Consider the following 21,760-nt stretch of genomic DNA (forward strand, 5'->3'; position numbering starts at 1 on the left):
CAGGGGCTTCTTCTGTTTGAGGTGAGGAGAAGGAGAAGCAGGAGAAATAGGTAGAAGAGGAGGAAGAGGATGGCCGAGCAGTGACTGGATGCAGCCATGGCCTGTACAACCTGTCCATAGAGGAGCTGCTGAGGGGAAGAGAGATAAGAGAAGATAGAGACAACCAACAGGTGAGACCACAGCCTGTGCAGAGTCACATTAAGGAGGAAAACATATTGCACAAGGGCATGATTTTTTACTTTCTTATTAGATTGTCTGAATGATTTTTGTTTTCTCAAGAAAATGCAAACAAAGGAAATGAAATAATATTTCTAGAAGCTCCAAAAGACAAGCTGACAGCATTGGGTTTTTTTTTTTCAAAGATATTTGAACAGATAGACATAAAACAGAAAACATGAACATATGCAAAACCCAGTCATAGTGCTGAAATCATCTTAAAGGATTGATGGAGTACCGCAACTGCTTGGTATTCATTTTTGGTTGATTGATTTATTCCATTAATCAGATGTCATTTCATCGATATGAATGTCCAAAGAGCCACAGAGCTGAAATGCTTCACTGAAAACTAATCAGCAACTATCACGATAATTGATTGTTTCAGTGATTTATTTAGCAAACATGCTAGCTGCGATACTTAACTATACACTTTATATTAGTCATGGATTATCTTTGAAAATGTTGGTCCAACAAATTAAACAATTGACTTACTAAACTTTTTACTTTGGCAAAGGGTTGTGATGGATGACTTGTTCATTTTTGGCATGCGATTGACAAATGATGAATCATTTAATCAAGAATACAATTTCTGTAACAGTCAATGATAAAGCTATAATTAGTGGTGGTTTTAATCCACATATGAATATAGCTTGGCTCAGCTTTATTTTTCGCTCTCACCTGACACCAACTAAATTAATTTAATTGGCTTCTTCCAAATTGTATGAGTTCATCTTTTTTTGATTGTTCACTGGCACTGATGCAAACTTATAGCTCTAGTAGGTGAAATTTACAGACAATATTTGCATCTGCAGAATAATTTCTTCAGGTCAACTCTGTTCTGCTGCTTGTCATTTTTTTCCCTCTGACTTCTATTATCTCACCTCAAAGCAATACTTTTTGTTTGCCTCGCTCCTTTGCCTTCTGTCTTTATGTAGACCTCCTCTCATACCCTAATCATGTCCTCCACTCCCCTTATTTCCCGCTCTCACTCTCGCAGGATGAAACTGTGGGGGAGGTCAGCTTGGCCTTTGCAGGTGGCCTACCTCGTTGCCTTTCTGATGCTCTGCGTTGACCCGTTGTCTGCTGGCAACCGTAACCATCGGGGACCGACAGGTACACCAGCTCTTGCTCTGCAACCTCCTTTCAGCACTCCGAGAGGTTAATTACACTGTCACTGTAAGGGTAAAACACATGTTCCATGAGCCTGTGTCTGACTGACTCATCCCCATCCTGCAGGAGGGAGGCTAAGCCAGGACAATTCGCCCCCATGCTCGACTTTGACATAATGTAATCTAGACAGGACCTCGTTTTGGGCTTGGATGCAAACACGCCAAGGTTTGACTGATTGAGCCCGTCTAGATACAAATGGCACTTAAGCTGTCACAAGCTGTCAACACAAATAGAGATCAGCGTGGGTGTGATCTGATCTTTTCAGAGCACTTTCATGGATGTTGCTGTCGTTTTGAAGCGGCCTAATTCTTAGTAAGTTAGTATTACTATAGAATAGGAAGCACGTCTCATGTGGAACCGTAGGCCACAAAGGCTCTCATGACCTCTAATCCTCAGGCTTATAATTGCCAGGGCTTACATTAATATGCATTGTGTTATCCCTTCAACCAAAGCAGCGCTTCAGTTTTTCACCAGTAAATCTCTGAAAAAAATACATTTACTCTCTGTTATTAATTTCCTGAACCCTTGGATGCAGGGAACCAAAGAATGACCAAGACATTGTTTTTAGTTTATCGAGCTGTGCATGGTCAGTTGTGCTGAGTCACAGCATGTTGTGCCTTGACTTGTTAGCGACTCCCAAGCCACCTCTTGCTTGCTCTTAATTATGACAATTTCCTTAATTATCTCTTGGTTTTTCTGTCCTCTCACAGCTCCTGTTTTGCAAAGTGACCTTTACGTGCCACAGAAATGCTGCCAGCATCAGCCTGTGCACTAAGTGATTGTATTAGTTTCCTTTTGACGGAGAGGAGGCAGCATGCTTACGGCAGGGACACCGCTAATTGCAGGCCCTGTGTATTGTGAAGGTCAGCATGAATGCCCGCCCCCTTCTTATTTCTCTCTGGCTGTGAGACAAGATGAGTCGCTCTCAAACTGACTACATTTCTTATGAGAGGGTTTACTCTAATTGGTAGAAGTTTAAGACCTGTTGGCTGTGAATACCAACATGACACACTTATATACACATTGTTGTTTGAGGCTAAAAAATAATTGGTTTTCATTATGACTGCTGGATACATTTTTCCGTGTTTTCTACGTGTTCTTAGAGTTTTTACTGCTGCTATGTTGGCACATCAGTGAGGCATAGTTGGTGATGTACCATTTACTGCCACATGATGGCTCTAGAGGTCAAAAAATACTTCTCTGGAAGTATGTACATTTTATAAAGGCTCCTTTGTTAATTTGACCTGCAGACCCCTTTGCAACAACAAACAAGCACTGATAACTTTTCAGTGCCATGTAAGGGATAACAAATATTTTTGGGAGATCAGTGCCACAGCAGTGTAGGTATGATGTGTGAATGTTGTTTATAAGCAGCAAGAAATGTGAATTGAATTTGATGTGTTGATGTATTGCTAAAACCGTTTATTATATATCAACACCTAAATTGACAAATTATACCACAGATCACGATCTAAGAATAATTGTAGATTTTTTTTTTTTTATCACAGAAAGTGAATGATATTCTGACCACAAGTGTCACATTCTGTCGTTGTGTTCCTTAAAGATAAAGCTATTATTATAAAGGAAATAAGTGATTCCTCTCTTAACTTTGGACCCTTTAACCCCCTTATTGACCTCTGATGGTCCCTGGACTCTGATTGAATTAATTTTTAAAAAAACGTTTGAATAAATGATAAGATAAACTACAGGTTGGAGTATTCCAATAAAAATAGCAAAAAAATGAAAGTATTCATTACACTTCAGGCATTTTCACTGTTGGCCCTCTCACAAATAGAACCAGACTGTGTAGCAAATTATGAAAGCTATGTAAAACATGCAGCAGAAAATACCTTGGCTCAGCCCTAAGATCATTTATGCTTAACTATTTACTCTTTAACTGTATTTCACCTCAGTCACACTGAGAAATTCATAAGCAGGATACACATGATATAGCGTTCCAGGAGCTGTCAAGGTAATCCTACACAAATAATTAGTCACTCCAACTTGAAATGCTTTTTTTTTCAAACTGCATTTTGTGCTAGTGAAATGATTGATCATGCTTTCAGAGGTCTGTGTCACATTCTCCTGTATTCTGATAATTGAATTTCATGCAAGAATATCATTAAGCGGATTTTCTTTTCTTGTTTGAATTTTTTAAATTTAATTATCTTGGACCAGCAGCTCAAGTGATATACTTCATTCTGCAAAATCTATTAGTGTTGATGGCAACTTTCCACAGCTTGTTCAAATAAACATAACCGATTTCTTTCGGCTTCAATGCCAAACTGCTAATCCATGGTTCAAGTGATATTTTAAATTCTTAAAAAGATACATTTCTGCATGAATTCATTGAGTGAATTCAAGGACCTTGTGTGCCCTCATTGTCTCATGCTCTTTCTGCATGACAATAGTGTCTGTCAAGGTTCATCTCATACTCATGCACTTAAAATTAAGCAAGCTTTTTGAAAACACAACTGTGTGCTTCTGTAACCATTAATATTTAAGCATCAGACACAACAGTTTGTGTTTTCTGGCTGCTTTTAAGATGACTCTTGAAAAAAACACTGCACGGCATGGCCCTATAGAGAGCAAGTTTTTTTTTTATTAGGAATAGATTTGTTGCAAAGGAGTATTCAGCCGTATACCAGGGACCTGTTACGCTAATTACCGTAAAGCCTTTGGGCCTGTTAAATGCTGATAATGTCAGAGTGATTGATGTGATGTGTAGGATCTGGGTGAGAGGAGGAAGGAGAGGGACCAAGTGAGGACAATGAAGGAGGGTGGGGAGGGGCAGCGATTGATTATAGAGCAAATAATGAAAGGGATTCTGTGACCTAGTAACAAAAATGTTGATCCAAAATGATACGTGAAGAAATCCAACGTTTCTCCCCATCTATATCCACTAAACTAATCATTTCTTACTCTTTTAAAACTTACAACTCTCTTTCTGGAGTGTGTCCCCTCTAAATCGACTTTGCCACCTCTGACAGATTTTGCGAGATATCTGGCCTTACATAGCGGCAGACATGCTTGTCAGGTATTGACAGGGGAAAGACACAGCTTTTTGATAAATTGCACAATGCTCACAATGCCCGTGTCTGTCAGACTACATCAATCGCCTGACTAACCCATCAGTTCAAGGTATCTAGGTTTGTTGGCTGCCCAGCTACTGTTGCCACCCCCCACCTCCCTACCTCTCCTACTGCCTATCGCGGGGACAGAAGCATTTACCTCTGCTCAAGAAGTCTTTTCATCTTAGTGTTTGCAGGACTCTATTACATTGAAAAGGCCATAACAAAATGGTTTAGAGGCAACACTGAGACATTAGATACACTGTTATTATGTGTTATAGCTGGAGGCTGACTGCTCCGCACATGAATCTTAAGCAGATGAGGGGCGAGAGGCAGCAGCTCTCTGAACTGGGAAGATGACAAAACCGAGAGGACTCACAGTCAAGCAGCAGTACTTAAGTCTGCACTCAAGACCACTACTGATGTCTTCTGATACTGCTAGCTGTTGATCAACTTTGGGTCATTCCTACAGTATGCGAGTTCAGATGTCCCATGATCATATTTCTCTGACATTGTAAGACATCTGTACAGGATATTCTAATTAAAACAAAGAACAATTCGGGATAAAATCCACTTTGAATGGTAAAAAAAGAATCAATTCACCCTTTGTGGAGATATTTGTCTTTGATGAAACTCAAAAAACAAGAAACCTGTCATTCCTTTAATTTCTACAGCCAAGAGTGAAACGTCAGCAATGCTATAAATTGCATTTGTCATATTTAACATTCACAGAAAATCATGCACTAATCATTTTACCAGTATACAATTGTTTGAAATATCTCTTCAATATGTTGTATTTCAAGGATTTGGGGGCGGGGAATTAAAGAACCATGATGGATCCATGATACAAACAACATGCTGTTGACTCCTGAATCTTAGCGAACAACATTGGGTTTGCTGGTTAACATCCAGCCGTTGTTTGGCCTGGCTTTCAATTCACTACCCCAACTGAACATTAGCATGATGGTATAATCTGTGTTATTTTATTCAGTTTAGGATTCAGCCCAATGCAGCTGCTAAATACAGGACCTAGAGTCAGTAGCAAGCTTAGCTTAACTGATTATTGTAAAAGCAAATATGAAAGGCTTCAGCTATATCTATGTTCTGTCAGGCACAACTAACGCAACAGTGACATTCGTCAATTGATGCTCTACAATATCCAACATTACATTCAGAGAATCCGAGGGGAGCATTGCTAAAAGATCCAAAATTGTGTGAATGTTTTTGTAAATGTTCAAACAGTGTTTTTTTCTTCTTTCCCTCATTAGCCTACATCGATTTTGACTGAACTCTGTATTCTTATAAGGGGGGAAACAGAAGCACATTTGTGATAAGTGAAACTGAAACACTGTCAACATGTTGAGGAATTCATCTACGTCTGCTGTAGTTTGCACAGATCATTCAGGTATATTGGTCTTTTCGAGCACATCATCATTGCTGCTGAAGGAACACTGATGTCTTTTAACCTTGAAAACAGAAATAAGAAATGTTGGCTTCTCCTTAGACAGTCCTATGCAAGCCTGAATTCACAGTTTTTAAGGTTAAATTATCATACAAGGTCTGATGGACGCAAAAAAGTTGCATAAATGAAGTTCAGTGCATGGAAACCTTTAAAGCAAACAGCCTCAGCCCAGGCCTGATGTAAGCACTAAAGAGAGGAGACCTGTGAACCTGCTGACCTCATTATACTAGCAGGAGGCGATCCACTCTTTGTTCCCTGACACCCCTTCTCCTTCACCTGTTTGTCTCTCTCTCTCTCTCTCTCTCTCTCTCTCTCTCTCTTTCCTTCTCACTAACAAGCTGCCTGTTTCTGAGACGAGGGCAGCCGATTGACACACCAAGTCTCTGCTCTAACAATAGAATTAATTCTCAGTACAGAGTAATGATAATCAGAGAGGGCGCAAGGCTGATTAAAATAAAGGCAAGTTGATGCTGTTTCAATTATACTTTCATTAATTTACATTGTTACGCTGTGCTTTCATTCTGATTATTTCTGCTCTAATTACAGCTGCGCAGATATTTATAATCCCACTTACTTCTGTGCCGTTTTATTAAATCTAAGGTTCTTATCAATAGATATAGGTTGTATGTGCTTGTGCATGAGTGTGTGTTGATGTGCGTGTGTGAGGAGGTTATACGGCAGCTGCTTCAGTCTCATGAGAGCCTCAGACAGAGGAGTGAGGGAAATGAAAGTGGAGGGATGATAGCGAAGGGGCGCCCTCAGAGAGCCTGGGATCATTGATGGGGCTCTCTGGAGAAGAGAACAAACAAACTTTAAATCAGAAAGGATGAGAGAGGCCATGGCCTGCAGAAATGGAACCTTCTGTAGTGTGTGTGCACACTGTGTTTGTGTGTGTGTACAGCTATTTGTGTGTGTGCATCTCTGTGTCTGCCTGAAAATCTCATTCAGCTGAGCGTGAAAAGTTTTGGAGTCTGGGTAAAGTCACGTACATAAACGAAATCTGGGCTTATGGTACAGTATAACCAAGGGTTTTCCAGGGCTGTAAAGAGGCTTATAGGTAGTAATGTCGCCAGCAGGGTTTGCTTTGCTCTGGAAACCATGCCAGAGACTCTCAGGAGTGTGCGACAAGCTTTGGGAGCGAAAGATAAGGCAGCTGGTGTCTGTACCGAAGCCATGAGCAAAGATTAGATATACTAAACATTTTGCACAACATTTGTGCTCGACAGGTTTTCTTTTAGGTGGCTACAAAACCCTCCTCCTAAGAGGTTCATGGGTTTAATGTGCCGAGTGAAATGTAACATTAGCATACACATTATGCAGAACACACTGCATTACATTTACATAAGCCTATTCACACGCTATCCTTGCAGCACCCACACGCTGCTGTATTTCGTATGAACAGACTATACACCAACACATGCTTCAGAAGTCTGCACACACCTGTCCCTGCAAGATTCCACAATGGGCATGAAGCCGCATTTATCTTTTAATCGATATTCTATAATCACAAAACAAAACACAGTTCCCATATGAACAGATAGGATACAATTAGTGTTTGAGGCTATATAATTCAGGTTCAAAGCAATTGTTTTTAGTAACTTCACACTCACCTACAGTGCATATGAAGCCACTGGGGAGAAAGGTTTGTGTTCAAAATCACTCTAAGTTAGGCGCGTCCCTCTCTCCAATTATTGTCAAGACAATGTATTTATTAAGCAGACCAACGTCCACCCTTCAATTGTGCAGACAATTAAGGGAGATTAGATGTTGTTTGTGTGACACTTATCCTCATATAAATATAACTACCAGAATCAGGAATAAAGGAATCAGACATACGCACAGACTGAAAACAAACAATGCAAAAATGTGTGGATGAAAGTGCAAAGGTTTCTGAGTCTTTCTAACATAAATACAGATATAAAGTACCATACTCTTTGTGTCTTGCACTACTCCCCCCACATTCAGGGGCAGCTCACATTGATAACATTAGAGCTGCTTCTGTCTCTAAGTTAATTATGGCACTGGGCTGAGAATAAAAGCAAAGTACAACTAATGAATGCGAGAGTGTGAGACTGGAATAAATTGAAGAGTTTATACAAAAGCAAATAATTCTGCAGATTTGTTTATTCCTCTGAGGAGTTGTTGAGGTGTATTTTTGATTGTTTTTGCAGCTCAAAGTAATTTGAATTTAAACTCAATTGTTTTGGAGTAAACACCAATAAGCTATAACATCAGTGGAATAATTTTGAGCTAAAAAAAAAAACCCAAACCCTTTCTGCTTTTTTTCCTCTGTCTGTTTCAGTCTCGTACCAGGTGAAGCAGGGGACATGTGAGGTGGTGGCTAACCATCGCTGCTGTAACAAGAATAAGATTGAGGAGCGCTCTCAAACCGTCAAATGTTCCTGTTTTCCTGGGCAGGTCGCTGGCACCACCAACGCCAGACCCTCCTGTGTGGAAGGTAAAAACTGCACCACCTTTGGTTTTTCAGTGGCAAGATTTAAATGATCATATAAAGAATGGGCTGTCATCTACATTTATGGAAACTAGTTAGAGTTTTTTAACAGCAGGCACACGTTGTCATCATAATCTTTTAAATGTTACTCATGTAGTATTTAGGTTACGTTTGTTCTATATACATGTACATCTTCTGCATAAACCAGCTGCAAGATTTTACTGTAGCAAGATGACAACTGAAGTCAGATTGATATTCAAGCCAAAAATTGTGATGGATTAAAACAAAGACAATATTTGAGACAGCCTTTGCATCTCTTTTGAACACTTTCCCACAACAAGGTGTCTGATATTTTGTAAAACTTTAATCATTTTAAGGAATCTGTTTTTATAGGCTTGGACAGCTCTGAGCTGCTCAGCATGTTCATGTCAAGATTCAAAGTCAAAGAGGTTGTCTTTAATCTGCCTGCATCATTAAAAGCACTACATTCGACCTCCCTCCTAAAACAAATCATTACCAGATTAATTTAGTAACATAAATAAACAAGTCAACCGCAGAAAGACTAAGAGGTTGCACTTTATTTTAGATTGCTGAAAGGTCAAATCATGTGTGACGATTGATCGTTTTTATGGCAGAGAAAAGGAAAAACCGTTCATCTATTAAAGATTAACTGAGCTTAACCTTCTAAAGGTTACAATACAATGTTACAATTCACTTAGCAGACACTCTTATCAAAAGTGATGAACAACAGTAATCCATTCATACTCTGCCACCAAAGCAGCAGGGTTAAGTGTCGGGCCCAAGAACACATCGGACAACTTTGATGTGAACTCCAACTGAGCCACAGCCGCCCAGGTGGTTAGGAAAGGGAATACATTGATAGAAAAAAATGACACCTGGCCTTTCTGACATTCTCAGCAAAGCTAATAGAAGAACACATGCTCATAGGGGGAGACAGGAAGAGGATGAGTCAACATCAAAGAAATAAAATCTTTTGAGATATGAGATGATGAAAAGAGGCCCTTATGGTCCCCTTTTTTATAATCATACAAATCCGTAATAGTGATTTAAACCTTATTTTAAAAGGCACACACTGTAGCTTTCTGAATAGGAAAGCCATGAAATCAAACAGCATTTCTGAGCCCTTTTAGTCCCACAAGTTTCATCATGTCGACAAGAAACTGTGTAACATGTGAGGCTCAAGTATCTAAAGCAGGAAGTAGAAGACCAGTCACCGGTGTGCTCGCGCCTCTTTTTGTATTCTGTGTTGTATAATAGAAGAACCCAATGTCAGACAGCTGTCGACCATGACTGCCTCTGTCTTGAGACTTTAAATTTGCACTACAGTTAAAAGACCCGATTTCATTTGGCGCAGCTCTCCATTTAATATCTAGTTGAGGCCGTTATGAATATTACAGATGGCGATAGAGAAAATGTTTTTTCATTATCTCTTTTTAAATGTGAGGACATTGAACCCATGGAGACTAGAAACCACCTTGTTGAAACTATTAACTTCAGTCTGTCAATAATGAAGTTATGTATAAACTAGGGGTGGAACTTGATTAAATTTTTTTAACAAATTAACTCGGGGCTTTCCAATTAATGAATTGAAATTAATCGCATTTTAAGTGCATCACAATATTTGCCCTAAAAAGTAACACTTCTCAATCTAAATGGATTTTGGTGGATGCATGAATGCAATACTTGCACTTTTACTTGCTTCTCAGTTTCATAAAGCTGAGCTTCTTTGAAATAGTTTTTCTGCACAGCAGCTGGAAAATTGGATCATACGTTGCTACCTTTAGCACATTTTCTAAACCCTCTTCTTCTACCACCAATAGTGGTCTACAGTCCAGAGCAATCAATTTCGTGACAGAATATGTAAGTTTATCAGACGTTGAATTACTAATTTTGGTCCAATAGACAGTCATTTGGTCGAGTTTAGGCTGCAAACGCTACTTGTTTATACTTGTGGCGAAGCTAGCGATAAGTTAACTGTGATTAAATGCGTTAAAAAAATTTAACACATTATTTTCTTGTAATTAATTGATCGTAATTAACACGTGAAAGTCCCCACCCCTAATATAAACAATATGATAAGTCAAGCATATGCAATAAAGAGGTTGTAGGACAAAAGCCTACATCAAGTCATTATGCTGTTCATCTTGTACCGTCTGTTTGTGCGCCTACATCCGTGCTGTGTGGGAGTGTGTTGATGATAGACAGACGAAACCTTCGGGTCGTTTTCATAGACCTTATTTCCAGACGTTTTTTTCTGCTCTGCGAGCTTCTGCCCAGCAAGAAACAAGCCGTGTCACTGACCCCTATCATCCACTGACGCTCTGCTGATATCACAAACACACACACAGTGTCAGCCAAGTCGATCCAATCTCGCTGTATTAACCCCCTACCAGAGCAAAATACATAGTGTTCCCATATGAGAGCAGAACAAGTGCCCATTCTCCGAAGCTCAGAGGTTAGTCAAACTGTTAAGGTCAGTTAACAGAAGGGTGGGGGTGATTGAGACTGAACCCACTCACACAGATCTGACTGACTAAAACATAACAAGACAGAATACCGACTTTGAGGGTCCTGTGCAGGCAAAGATGAGTTGATGTTTTGTTCAGATTGTGGATTTTCAGTCTTTGGTTTGCATGTTTTTAACGAAAACCTTTATCTGCACATCATTGCCCTGATGGCAAGTGAATAAAGAGGAAACAACTGACAAAGAAAATACAATTTAGTAATATGATAAGAAGAATAACTCAGCCTACATGTTGTCAAGATTAATATGTTACTCATTATAAAAATATACAAACCAAGAGGGTGGGAAAGCATTCAGATCTGACTTTTATTTGATAGTGACAATCTACAGTATATCCATTACGCACAAAGTACAGATTTAAACATACTGTTCATGTTTATCGTAGTGTTAAAAAAATTCACTCACCACAGACTTTGCTATCCTACAAAGTAATGATACGTTATGCAAGTGAAAGTCAATTAGACTCCCAAGAGAGAGGAAACTCCCAGTTTTGTCAGAAATTTTATTAGAATTGTTCAGAAATACATTCGGCACCAGACACAGCTATAGAACATAGGAAATCAATTGTGGCGTGTGTGTGTATTTCACAGCAGTGCTCTTGGACTTCAGAGACAGAAGAGATGCATTATTCATAATCAAGTCCTATGAGCGTATAAGAAGTGTAACTTTGCTATAAGATAAACTATTACGTCAGATAGGTCTTTTCTGTTAACAATCTTCCTGAATAAAAACATTTGTTTCGATTAACGTAACCTATTCTTATTTATTATTTGAGCCCTGCACCTGCACTTGTTTGATTTGAAATGAAACAAACAACTCTTCTGAGTTTTCATTCAAGTGTGAATGGTGCCTGACTTCCTGTGCTCCAGGCATGTACTCAAACTGTCTGAGCAACCTCCATATGAAGAAATCACAACCAAACTCCCTCCACCATCATTCAGCTGCTGTTCCTGAATGTGGCCAGTAGACGGTGCTTTTCCCATTTAAATAACTCTGTTACAAACATACCTGCAAGTTTGTTTCAGTACAATTTTCTCCCAGTGAAAGAGTAGATTTGTAGTTTAACCTCTTTGATGAGTTCCTCGGAGGGAACAATTGCTTGATAATGATAAAATCAGGGAACCATAGCAAAGATGATTGGCTTTGTGATGGACGTTGGGATAAATAAAGGATCATATGAAACTTTGATAACCTATTAGAACAGGTTAATTCTAAAAGGTGCTTTTGTTCTTTTGTTTGCTTCAACACTTGCAATAGTTTGTTAATCATGAAGAATTACACTGATGAGGAGATAAAAGACTGACAGTTTTTACTCAAAGTCAAACAATGGTAAACTTTCTTTTGTAAGAACAAATCACTTTTTATTTATCTTGCGCTCTCTCTCTCTCACACACACACAGATGCATGCACACACACACACACACACACACACACACACACACACACACACACACACACACACCTTTGTGCTCCCATCACACCAGTCATAAGGTTTTCTAATTTCCTTTGCAGATCTCTCCTAACACCTCTCATGTACGAATCCAGCAATCAGCAGCTCTAACCTCATGAGTCACACTTGACCTCTGATTCTCAGTTAGAAAATATCTCACCCCACCAAAACGCTGTATTATGCACACGCACACACGCACACGAGCACAGACTCACACACACACACACACACACACACACACAAACACACACACACACCTACACACACACACACACACACACACACACACACATTCTACTCTCACCTTTTAAGGCTTGAGCACTGATGGAAAGAGACAAACTCCTCTCAGTAGCCTTTGTAGAGAAGCTGTAGAGTAAATGGAGTTACATTATTGATGATGACTGAAAGAGGAGTCAATGGCAGCAGGCCCATTACTGGCTGCTCTATGTTGAACCCATTACTGTGAGACTAACTTTTCAAGTCAACTCCATTCAACAAAATTACTTTTACTCACCATTAATGAGAATTTATATTCTTAAAGAATTAGTGATGGTAGTGTTGTGAAAATTTATTTAGATTTACTCATTCAAATTATACGATAAAGCCATGTATAACACTCTGGAAATGGTAATCTTTATTTACTTATTGTATTTCTTTATTCAACACTATACATGAAAAGTATGTGGGCGTCACAATTTAGTAGTTCCATATCCAAAGGTATTGTCTCAGAAAGAGTTTGATCATTGATGACATTACATTTAAGGAGCCTTTTAATGTTGTTCGTGATACATGAACACATTTAGTTTTGTTGACTTGTTTACCTGTTGTTAAACGATCAATTTGATTAGTAACTTGTAACTGCAACCATTCAACAGACTAGATATAGAGATTTAAGTGATAACCAAAGTAACACCCACTCTGGAGTTTACTAAGTTCAAAAATGGAGGTAAAAATGACTTTTAATCCTCTAACACTTTCTTTTGTAAAATTGTATCGGTTATGGAGACAGTCAGAGAGCGTAGAAATCAACTCAATTGTGGAATCAGTTTGGTGTTTGATTCGTTGCGCTCTGTGACAAAAAAAAAATTGTATTTCATTACTGGCTGGATAGATGTAGTAAGGTGTTTCAAACACATCTATCTGCTGTTGTTCACTGTAAACTCTGCTCCATAATGTCACGCTTCTGTCATTTTTAAAAAATCTGGTCTCTGTGTTTGTAACCCTTCACCGTGCATTATCCTTTTCTGTGCATTTTTCCACTTTTGTTTTCTTGTCAAGCGTATCTGGGTGTGTTGACATTGCTGTGTGAGCTGTGCCAACAGAGATACAGTGTGTTAGTAAATCATTCTAGAAAGAGATGGATGCTCCTCTCCAACTGCGTACACACTGCAGGATCACTGAGTGGAACAGTTACAATGCCTTAGGGTATCCATACCTCTGGGTCCATCCCAAACTTCTTCTTCGTGAGTTGGCTATTGTTCATGTCTGTTTGAGTGTGTGTGTGTGTGTGTGTGTGTGTGTAGGTGCATCATACTCTCTTGAAATATTAATGGTCAGGGAGCAGGTCCACAGGATGGTCTGTGATTTTGCTTTCACGCCTGACACTGCACTGCGCGGTGGGGAGTGCACACATGTACATCAAACACACACAAAGGGCTCTAGATGTGCACAACAGGCTCTACACATATTGAAAGACACATGCAGATACAAAGTGAGAGTAAAATACCTATTGCACTTTGTGTTGCTCCATTGAGTGAGTGCCTTTGTGAAGTATTAATGGGAAATACTCAGGCAGACTTGCGCACAAGTGCCCAGATTGTATTAGACTGCCGTGCTGTACGTCAAACAAGCTACATTTGATTGACACAATAAGAGATGTTGTGATCGGGTTTATAGACTGTATCAATGGATGATCTATTATTCTTTCACATGACTAAAGTAACTTGAGATGAAAGGGATGATGGGGACCCTTGATGATGAAAGACCCTTCAAGACCCTTCAACATGCATTTGAGCTATACCAAAACTAAGTGTGGCGCAAACTTAATTGTTGTGTATGTTTGTGATAAAAATGATACACCCGCACCACCACTACATAAAGAGATGCTATCAAAGCAAAAGCACAGGAGTACGGCACACACTCTCAAACAACAAGTACATCTAATATCATACATTGGCTTTAGATGTAGTTGCAGGTTTCTTAACAATAAACACACTTTGTGATCTTGAAAAATCAGAGAATAAACACAGGGAGCCTGCAGTTTCACTTTTGTCCACTTGATGTCACAAACATTACAATGACAATCCACAAGGCAAAGCAGGAGGAAATAGATAGCAGCTGTGTTGGCTCATAGAAGCTGACATACTTGCTCTCATACACAAACAAAAATAAAAAAGCTGCATCCACAACTCGCATAACAGTGACTGACATTTATCGTGTTTGTGTTAGATTGACGTGCAGTGATCAGTAGGAGGAGAGACAGGGCTGTAAGTAGCCTCGTAGCACAGAACCCCCGCAGACCTTATTTAGAGAACCCCATAGAGTACAAGAGAACTTGGGGAATAACACCGCCTCAGTCCCTCGTGTTGCCTAATCACCTGCACCTAAAGCAAAGCTATGTCTAGACGTTTGCCCACAGCTGTGCCAGCGCTGAAAGTTTGAGCGAACTTAAAAGGACGCCATTTTGTGCAGAGATTCTTTTGTAATGAGCTGAGAGGAACTGTGATGAAATGTATGAGCTGTAAACCTTTTTAATTAGCAGTATCACGTTCTCGATATGTTAATGGGACTGATCCAATCAGAATAGAGGTACTCCATGTGTTATACACACATTTCCTTGATTGTATGCATCCTGGTCTATGTCAAATAAATTGTAGGTGAATCATGTTCACGTTGACTGTAGGTGCAGAGGTGGAAAGCCAAAAAATATATTATTGGCTCATCCATTTGAGCTAGTATTGCTTTTCAAGTTTTCTTTATGCCCTTTAAGCATTTGCTAGTGTCACTGTGAATAATGACCAACTTGTGCATTTAGGTCATTGGAAAGTGTTGTTGAGAGGAAGCAGAAAGTGATAAAAAATTCATAGTCAAAAAGGTTGGCAAATTTGCTGATTTACTCCATTTCTTTTGCAATATGAGGATCCCTTAAACTTGCATTTCTGTAGAATAAATATAACCCTCAGTAAGGATACCATTAGCTGTGCAAAAAATATAGATTTTTGACAACTTGCATCTTTAGAGCTTATTTATTAACCTGATGTTGTTCAGAAAAGTTCAGTGTGAAATCTGACAATTTGTGATTTAACACAGTTTTCTATGTTTGACCAAGATTTATGGTGTCTGATGTGTACTAGTTTTAGTTTGAAGCGGTCATTGGTTGTATCAAGAAAAATTGCTTGTGTGAAATGCAAAAGGGACTAAATGTACTGGAAGTAGGCCAGCTGTACAATAGCTTACCGTGAAGGCATCACATCCAGCCAAACCAGAACCTACCAACTGCCTCCACATTCACTATAAGTAGGGCATAGAAACAAAATAGTCCCAAAGGTGATGATCTCAGAATTAACTACTACAGGCACACTAAGTGCCTCTGTAATCTCTTTATCTTCGACCTGTAGAGCCCTGTCTGTAAGTGCTGTCAACATGCAACTAAACCATGCATGACATCACAGGCCATACACCTGCGACTGCTAATGTCTGACTTGACAGGCAGATGCTTAGCTGACCCGCCCTCCCAATACAACATGAGATAAGCTGCAGCGAACACTTACTCCATGGTAGCACTCACAGGCCATGCCCATTAGCTCTAAATAACACTCTCACAGTGTAAAGCACGGTCGTCGACACCATAATGACCACATTAACGAGCATTACACAGCCATTGGTTTTTAGAACCACTCGCTTCCACTGAGCTCATGCATCATAACAATGTGTTCGACATTATGCCCTGTGACTGCTGTGTTTTTTGGTGACTTGGCATGTTGGGTTTCTTCTGCTCTCTCTGTTTGTCTTTGGACTTGTACAGCCTGTTCTCCACCCATTTTCAGTGTCTTAACTCACCTGTTCTATGTTCTCTGTTTCATCTTCTCTTTTCTTTGCATCCTCTCATTTCCCTTCCAATCTCAAGCTCTGCCTCTCTTACTTCAAACCACGACTCATTTCCCTTACTACAAAGATGTCTTTTTCAGTGAACACCTATTATTTGGCGAGATCTTCCTCCTCTTCTGTAGTGTTTTGTAGTTGAAAGACTTTTTTTTCCCTTCCAATGCCACCTTATCTCCTCTCTTTGTTAGAAACAATAGTCTCTGAAGGTTAAAAAAACAAACAAACTTCAAAACATCATCAATCCACCAGTTTAATGATTTTGGAGAAATGGGTGCACTCTTTTATTCCTCCCTGCGTCCACACTTGAGACGGAAGGGTGGATGGATGATGAGTTCGGAGAAAGGGAATTGAGTTATTCTCAGCTGTCGAGTTGTCTTCTGTCTAGACAGTGGGTCAGATGATCTGCAAGATTTGAGTGTCAGTTGCTAAGGCATGAGAAAACTTGGGGTTATAACACTTGATTAGCTGTAAAACAGTCCCAGTTCTAAAGCTGTATTTTCTCTTTTATTTCAAACAGATATACAGGAAATGATCACTTAATGTTGTTAAAATGAAGATGCACTGAGGGGAAAAAAGAAAACACTTAAAATGCGTTTTGCTTTCATGCACTATATGCAGGAGACATGAGTTTCAAATGCTGATATAAAAGAGCATAAATGTTAGTGTATATCACATGACAGCATGTCTGTTTCTAAAGATTGCATTGCGTTATCCCAATCATGCTCTTGCTCCCTTTGTTTACTTATCTGTATATTTTCTAAAATAAAAAAGTATGTAGTATGTAACGGATGTTACACTATGTGATTGAGAGACATGCTTCTCACACATGAATATGAATTACACACATGCCAGGACCTGTGGATTTGGGCTGCTATACAGGGAGCACACGGGGGGGGGGGGGGGGGGGGGGGGGGTCAGAGCCTTGCTTAAGGGTCCCCAAAGAGATCTACTACGTTCCTGAGTGATATTTATTGTAAAAACGATGTGCCTTGTGTTATTCATATTTCTACAGAAACAAAGGAGAAGTTAGGTGAAAGCTGTCATTTCATTCAAATTACTGAAAGTAAGAAAGAAACTCTTCTCTTGGATTAGTAAATAACAGTTTACTATAAAGTCTCCAGCATTACAGTATGACCCCACCCCACCTATATCCAAATACTTTGCTTATAATAGAAATTGCTGCCTAAGTAGGAAATCTGGTGCTTCATCCCCATTTCTTTTTTTGTAATATCAGAGATTACTGCTCGACACCAGTCTGTAGATCCCATTTTTAGGGATGACATTAATCTAAATTGAATAATAAAGGTAACTGATAAACATTTAAACACAAAGTGCTCAGAGATACAACTGGGTGCAACTGAATAAACAGGGTGTTTCACAAATCTAGTTTATTGTTCGCCAAGCAGTAATCCGAGGCTGGGGCACTAACATTGTAAAAATAAGCCTAGGTTTGCTCCCATGTTTGAATAAAAAGGCTGTTGATATGAAGTCCACTTTGTAGGAAATAGTGACTTTGTATTGTGTCCTTTTGTCATCCTTGGTCAATAATTCAGCTCTCTCCATCTTTATTTGCAATCTATTCACTAACCTGCCGTCCTTCCTTTCCCTCCATGTGCTGCTCCAGCCTCCATAGTCGCCCAGAAGTGGTGGTGCCAGATGCAGCCGTGTATGGACGGAGAGGAGTGTAAGGTGCTGCCTGACCTGACCGGCTGGTCCTGCAGCACTGGCAACAAAGTAAAGACCACAAAGGTAATATGAGCCGTTCTTTATCTCTTTGAATCTGTTTTGTTTGCATTTTATTTCTGTGCTCCTTTTTTGTCAATGTTTATCAAGCCAATTCCAATTATTGTAGCATCTTTGATAACTTGAATATGTAAATAATAACAAACCTTATTAGTGTTCAAACCAAAAAGTCCCCTGAGAATCACACCTTGTCCAGAAAGAACAGACAAATACTCTATGCACATCTTCCAGCTTCACTAACATTTGATGTAGCCATAATCGAGCAGGATCTTCAATTGAATTGATTTCCCCCCCTCTGTGAGACATCTAGGCTCAATTTGAGTCTGGTAAACAAACTTTCAGCTGCAGCACTCTAACTGCTATGTCTCATATTCATTTGACAGCAAAAGGAAGAATACAAAGGTGCTTACAGAGAAAATCAAAGACGATCTTCTGCACAAAAGCTGCGTGGATCTTAAAATACCTACAAGAGAATGTGGTCTAATTAAATCACTGAGTCAAACTTAAGAAAAACACTCTCCTGACAAGTACGAAGCTAATCAACAAACAAGTTCCAACAATAAGTCTAATTGTTAATCTGCCCTTGTACCTACTCAGCCAACATTTACCATGACCCAATGTAGAAATCACAAGCCCTATTTACACGATGTTAACAGACTCAGTTTAAATGAAGCTCCTCCATGGCCCTTTGTAAACTGTTGAGGTGTGAAAGTTAATTTGCGGGACTGACGACAGGGGTGTATGTACATTCAACAGTCTCTGTAGTTAGATGGACCAGCTGCAGTTTATTTACAGGTGAAACATAAAAAAAAGGGAAACAGTTGTGAAGGAAGCGGCGCAGGCGCCATAAGAGTAATTGCTCGAGATGGCATAACAGCACAACATCTGTCGCATTCATTAGAATGCATTATGGCGGGGGCCTTCCACAGAGGCGCTACAATTAAGAGTCATAATTAAATTGGTGAGCGGGATAGACGGGAGGAACAGAGGTCCTGCTGGGCTCAGTCACAGGCAGTAGAATTAATGACCCTGGGCCTAACACCAACCTTGGGACCTATAGGTGCAATTATCCTCATTCTGTTACACACTGCCGTCTCTCTTCTTCCTCTTTGCTCCTTTTCTTCCATCCTGTCTGACTGGTCGATCAGCTGAGGGAGAAATGAGGAGCCAATGGCTGACTGCATCAGTGGACATTAATTGTGCATTTGCGAGGTGCTTTGGGACCAGGGAGCAGTTACTTGGAGACTTGATGGTAGATGTCACTGAAGATAGTTGCAATGACACATCGATTCCCTGGCAACCGCTCAAACGGCCCTGCAACCTCGCTCCCTCGGTTTCTTTCTTTTCTTTATCCTGCATCTCTCTCTTTCTACCCATGGCCTCCTTTCACTACCTCGCCGTCTCATTCAACATGATGATCTGTATCTGTCCATCTGTTTTCACTCCCACACAGCGTAGGTGTGCAGGAGAAAGATGCATAGTTTGCCTGGCCAAGCCACTGGAATTCTTTTTAACAAGGAACAGCAAAGATACTGCACTACAACGTACATATTTGCACATGTCCCCCTTTAAACATCTTTTTTACAGTACTTTTTTTTTTTACAGCATTTTAGGAATGAAAAAAACAAAACATGAAATCGTTATATAAACAAGCATTGCTGTTCTTTTTAAATTTAGATGAGGTTTGTTGATGGAAAACAAGCTCTATACAATTCCAATTATATGCCTTCAACTTACTGCCCAAATGTAAACAAACCATTACAGCTTGGAGACATGTGAAATCCAGATCTAGCAGTTGGTCCATGCAATCAGTCAGGCAGCTAAGCCTAAAAAACAAATATTTGCAATAAAAGAAAAATGACATAAAGGCAGAAAAATAGTGCAAATGGTTTGATTTGGTATATATTTTCCTCTTGCTTCATTGGATTTAAAAACAAAAAAATGAAAACTGTTAAGCAAGAAGCAGAGTCACTTTGTGTAATTACATGTCTCCCTGACACTGACACTTCTCTTATCTGTTGTACGGTTTCTTTTTTAGGTCACACGATAGCAAGAGAGCCAGCGAGGCACAAGGAAACCTGAAACTCTCCATGTGGAAGAGATGGATGACTCACACATATTTACTGTACAGTGGGAAAAATATCAAGGAAAAGGACCGCTGTCAGGCCATCCATCACAAAACAATGGGATTAAAAAAATGCACTCTTCTCAAACTATGTACACTTGGCAAAGTGGAGCCACACATGGAGCATACACAGTATGCTTGATTGTGAGACCAACGGCCTACAATCATGGACATCCAGGGTACATCTGGACTCTATTGTACTCATATTTATAAACGATGGACAGAGTATGGAATGATCAAAGTGGTCGATTTCAAACACAGAATTAGCATTTTTAAGAATATATTTCAACAAAGCATTAGTGGATGAGTGTCAGATGAGCTGTATTCCACAGCTCAAACCTGTTGTCTATGTAGAGCTTCTACTGGAGATACTTAAGAGATGATCTGGGAGAAATGAAAGTGAAAGCAGCTGATAACTAGCAAATAGCAAATTAGCATCAAATTGCTCTTGTGGGTCAAGTCACAAACATAAAGACTGTTTTGCGTGACTCATTTCGCAGTTCTAATTAGGAATTGCAGTGTAGGAACATAACAGCATATTAAAAATTCATGTAAGATATTTGCACTAGCTGAAACCGTTTGGGAATGTTTTGTTTTTCTAGATATCTTTCATCCTTTGCTGTGGATGTCACATGGAATTGAAGGTGAGCATTTTGTTGAATGTCTGACACGTGAAGTAGATTAAAAAGAAAACTCATTCTCCATTTGCCCTGATTAGTTATTGGTCAAAGTAGCTCATAGAATTGAGCCATGCTTACATACAGCTTGGAAAAATATGAAGTAGCAAAGTGTGAATCATCCAACTCTTTTTTTTGGGTCTAGAACCGTTTTTTCTTTTTTTTTTCAAGTTCAGCCTTCAAAGTTAGATATCTCGGATCTTGCTTATTCAGACTGTGACATTTCTTATGTTCACTGTTTAAAGGAGGCCTATAAAATGTTCAAACATGGAGGATGTGGTGTCTTTGTGTTTATTCTAATTTATTGTAAATATTTTCTTTCTCTGTCTCAATGTTCAGATTTTTCATCTTTACAAGCAGTTGTATATGAAAGGCAATATTATGAATGTGTTTTTGCAAAAGCTCTCCAAAAGATGCAGTTATACATGCACCTGTCAGATGCAGTTGTTTCTCTCTTTTTAGCCACGTTACATATCATCACAGTTGAAACTTTATTTCTTAGCTGTTTGTACAAGTTTGCTGCTTTCTGCTCTCGTGCTTTCCAAATCCATTTTTTCTTTTGCAGACACACATCCAAGCGCAAGTCTTTCTCAAACTGTTTCTGTCTGCCTCTCTGATATGTGAATGTGTCGGGTCAGTGTGCCCAGGGGTTAGCCCGCCGGGGGGCTGCTCCTCTGCGAATGAGAGCCTCTGCTTTCAGACATGCTGCTTTGTGAGCTATGATAAATCTGTGGAAGCTGAGCCG

The 21,760-nt window shown here is 39.5% G+C and overlaps 1 protein-coding gene across 1 annotated transcript in view; it reads left to right on the forward strand.

Moving 5' to 3' along the window:
• Positions 1-21,258, forward strand: part of tafa4b (TAFA chemokine like family member 4b) — a 34,567-nt gene extending 13,309 nt beyond the window's left edge. The window contains exons 2-6 of the mRNA XM_079342323.1: positions 4-170; positions 1,214-1,329; positions 8,222-8,377; positions 18,095-18,219; positions 20,252-21,258. Coding sequence (XP_079198449.1) covers positions 1,215-1,329; positions 8,222-8,377; positions 18,095-18,219; positions 20,252-20,263 — 408 coding nt within the window. The 5' untranslated portion in view covers positions 4-170; position 1,214 and the 3' untranslated portion in view covers positions 20,264-21,258. The remainder of the gene's footprint in view (positions 1-3; positions 171-1,213; positions 1,330-8,221; positions 8,378-18,094; positions 18,220-20,251) is intronic.
• The last annotated feature ends 502 nt before the right edge of the window (positions 21,259-21,760 follow it).

This window comes from Symphodus melops (assembly GCF_947650265.1).
Source record: "Symphodus melops genome assembly, chromosome: 4".
NCBI lineage: Eukaryota > Metazoa > Chordata > Actinopteri > Labriformes > Labridae > Symphodus > Symphodus melops.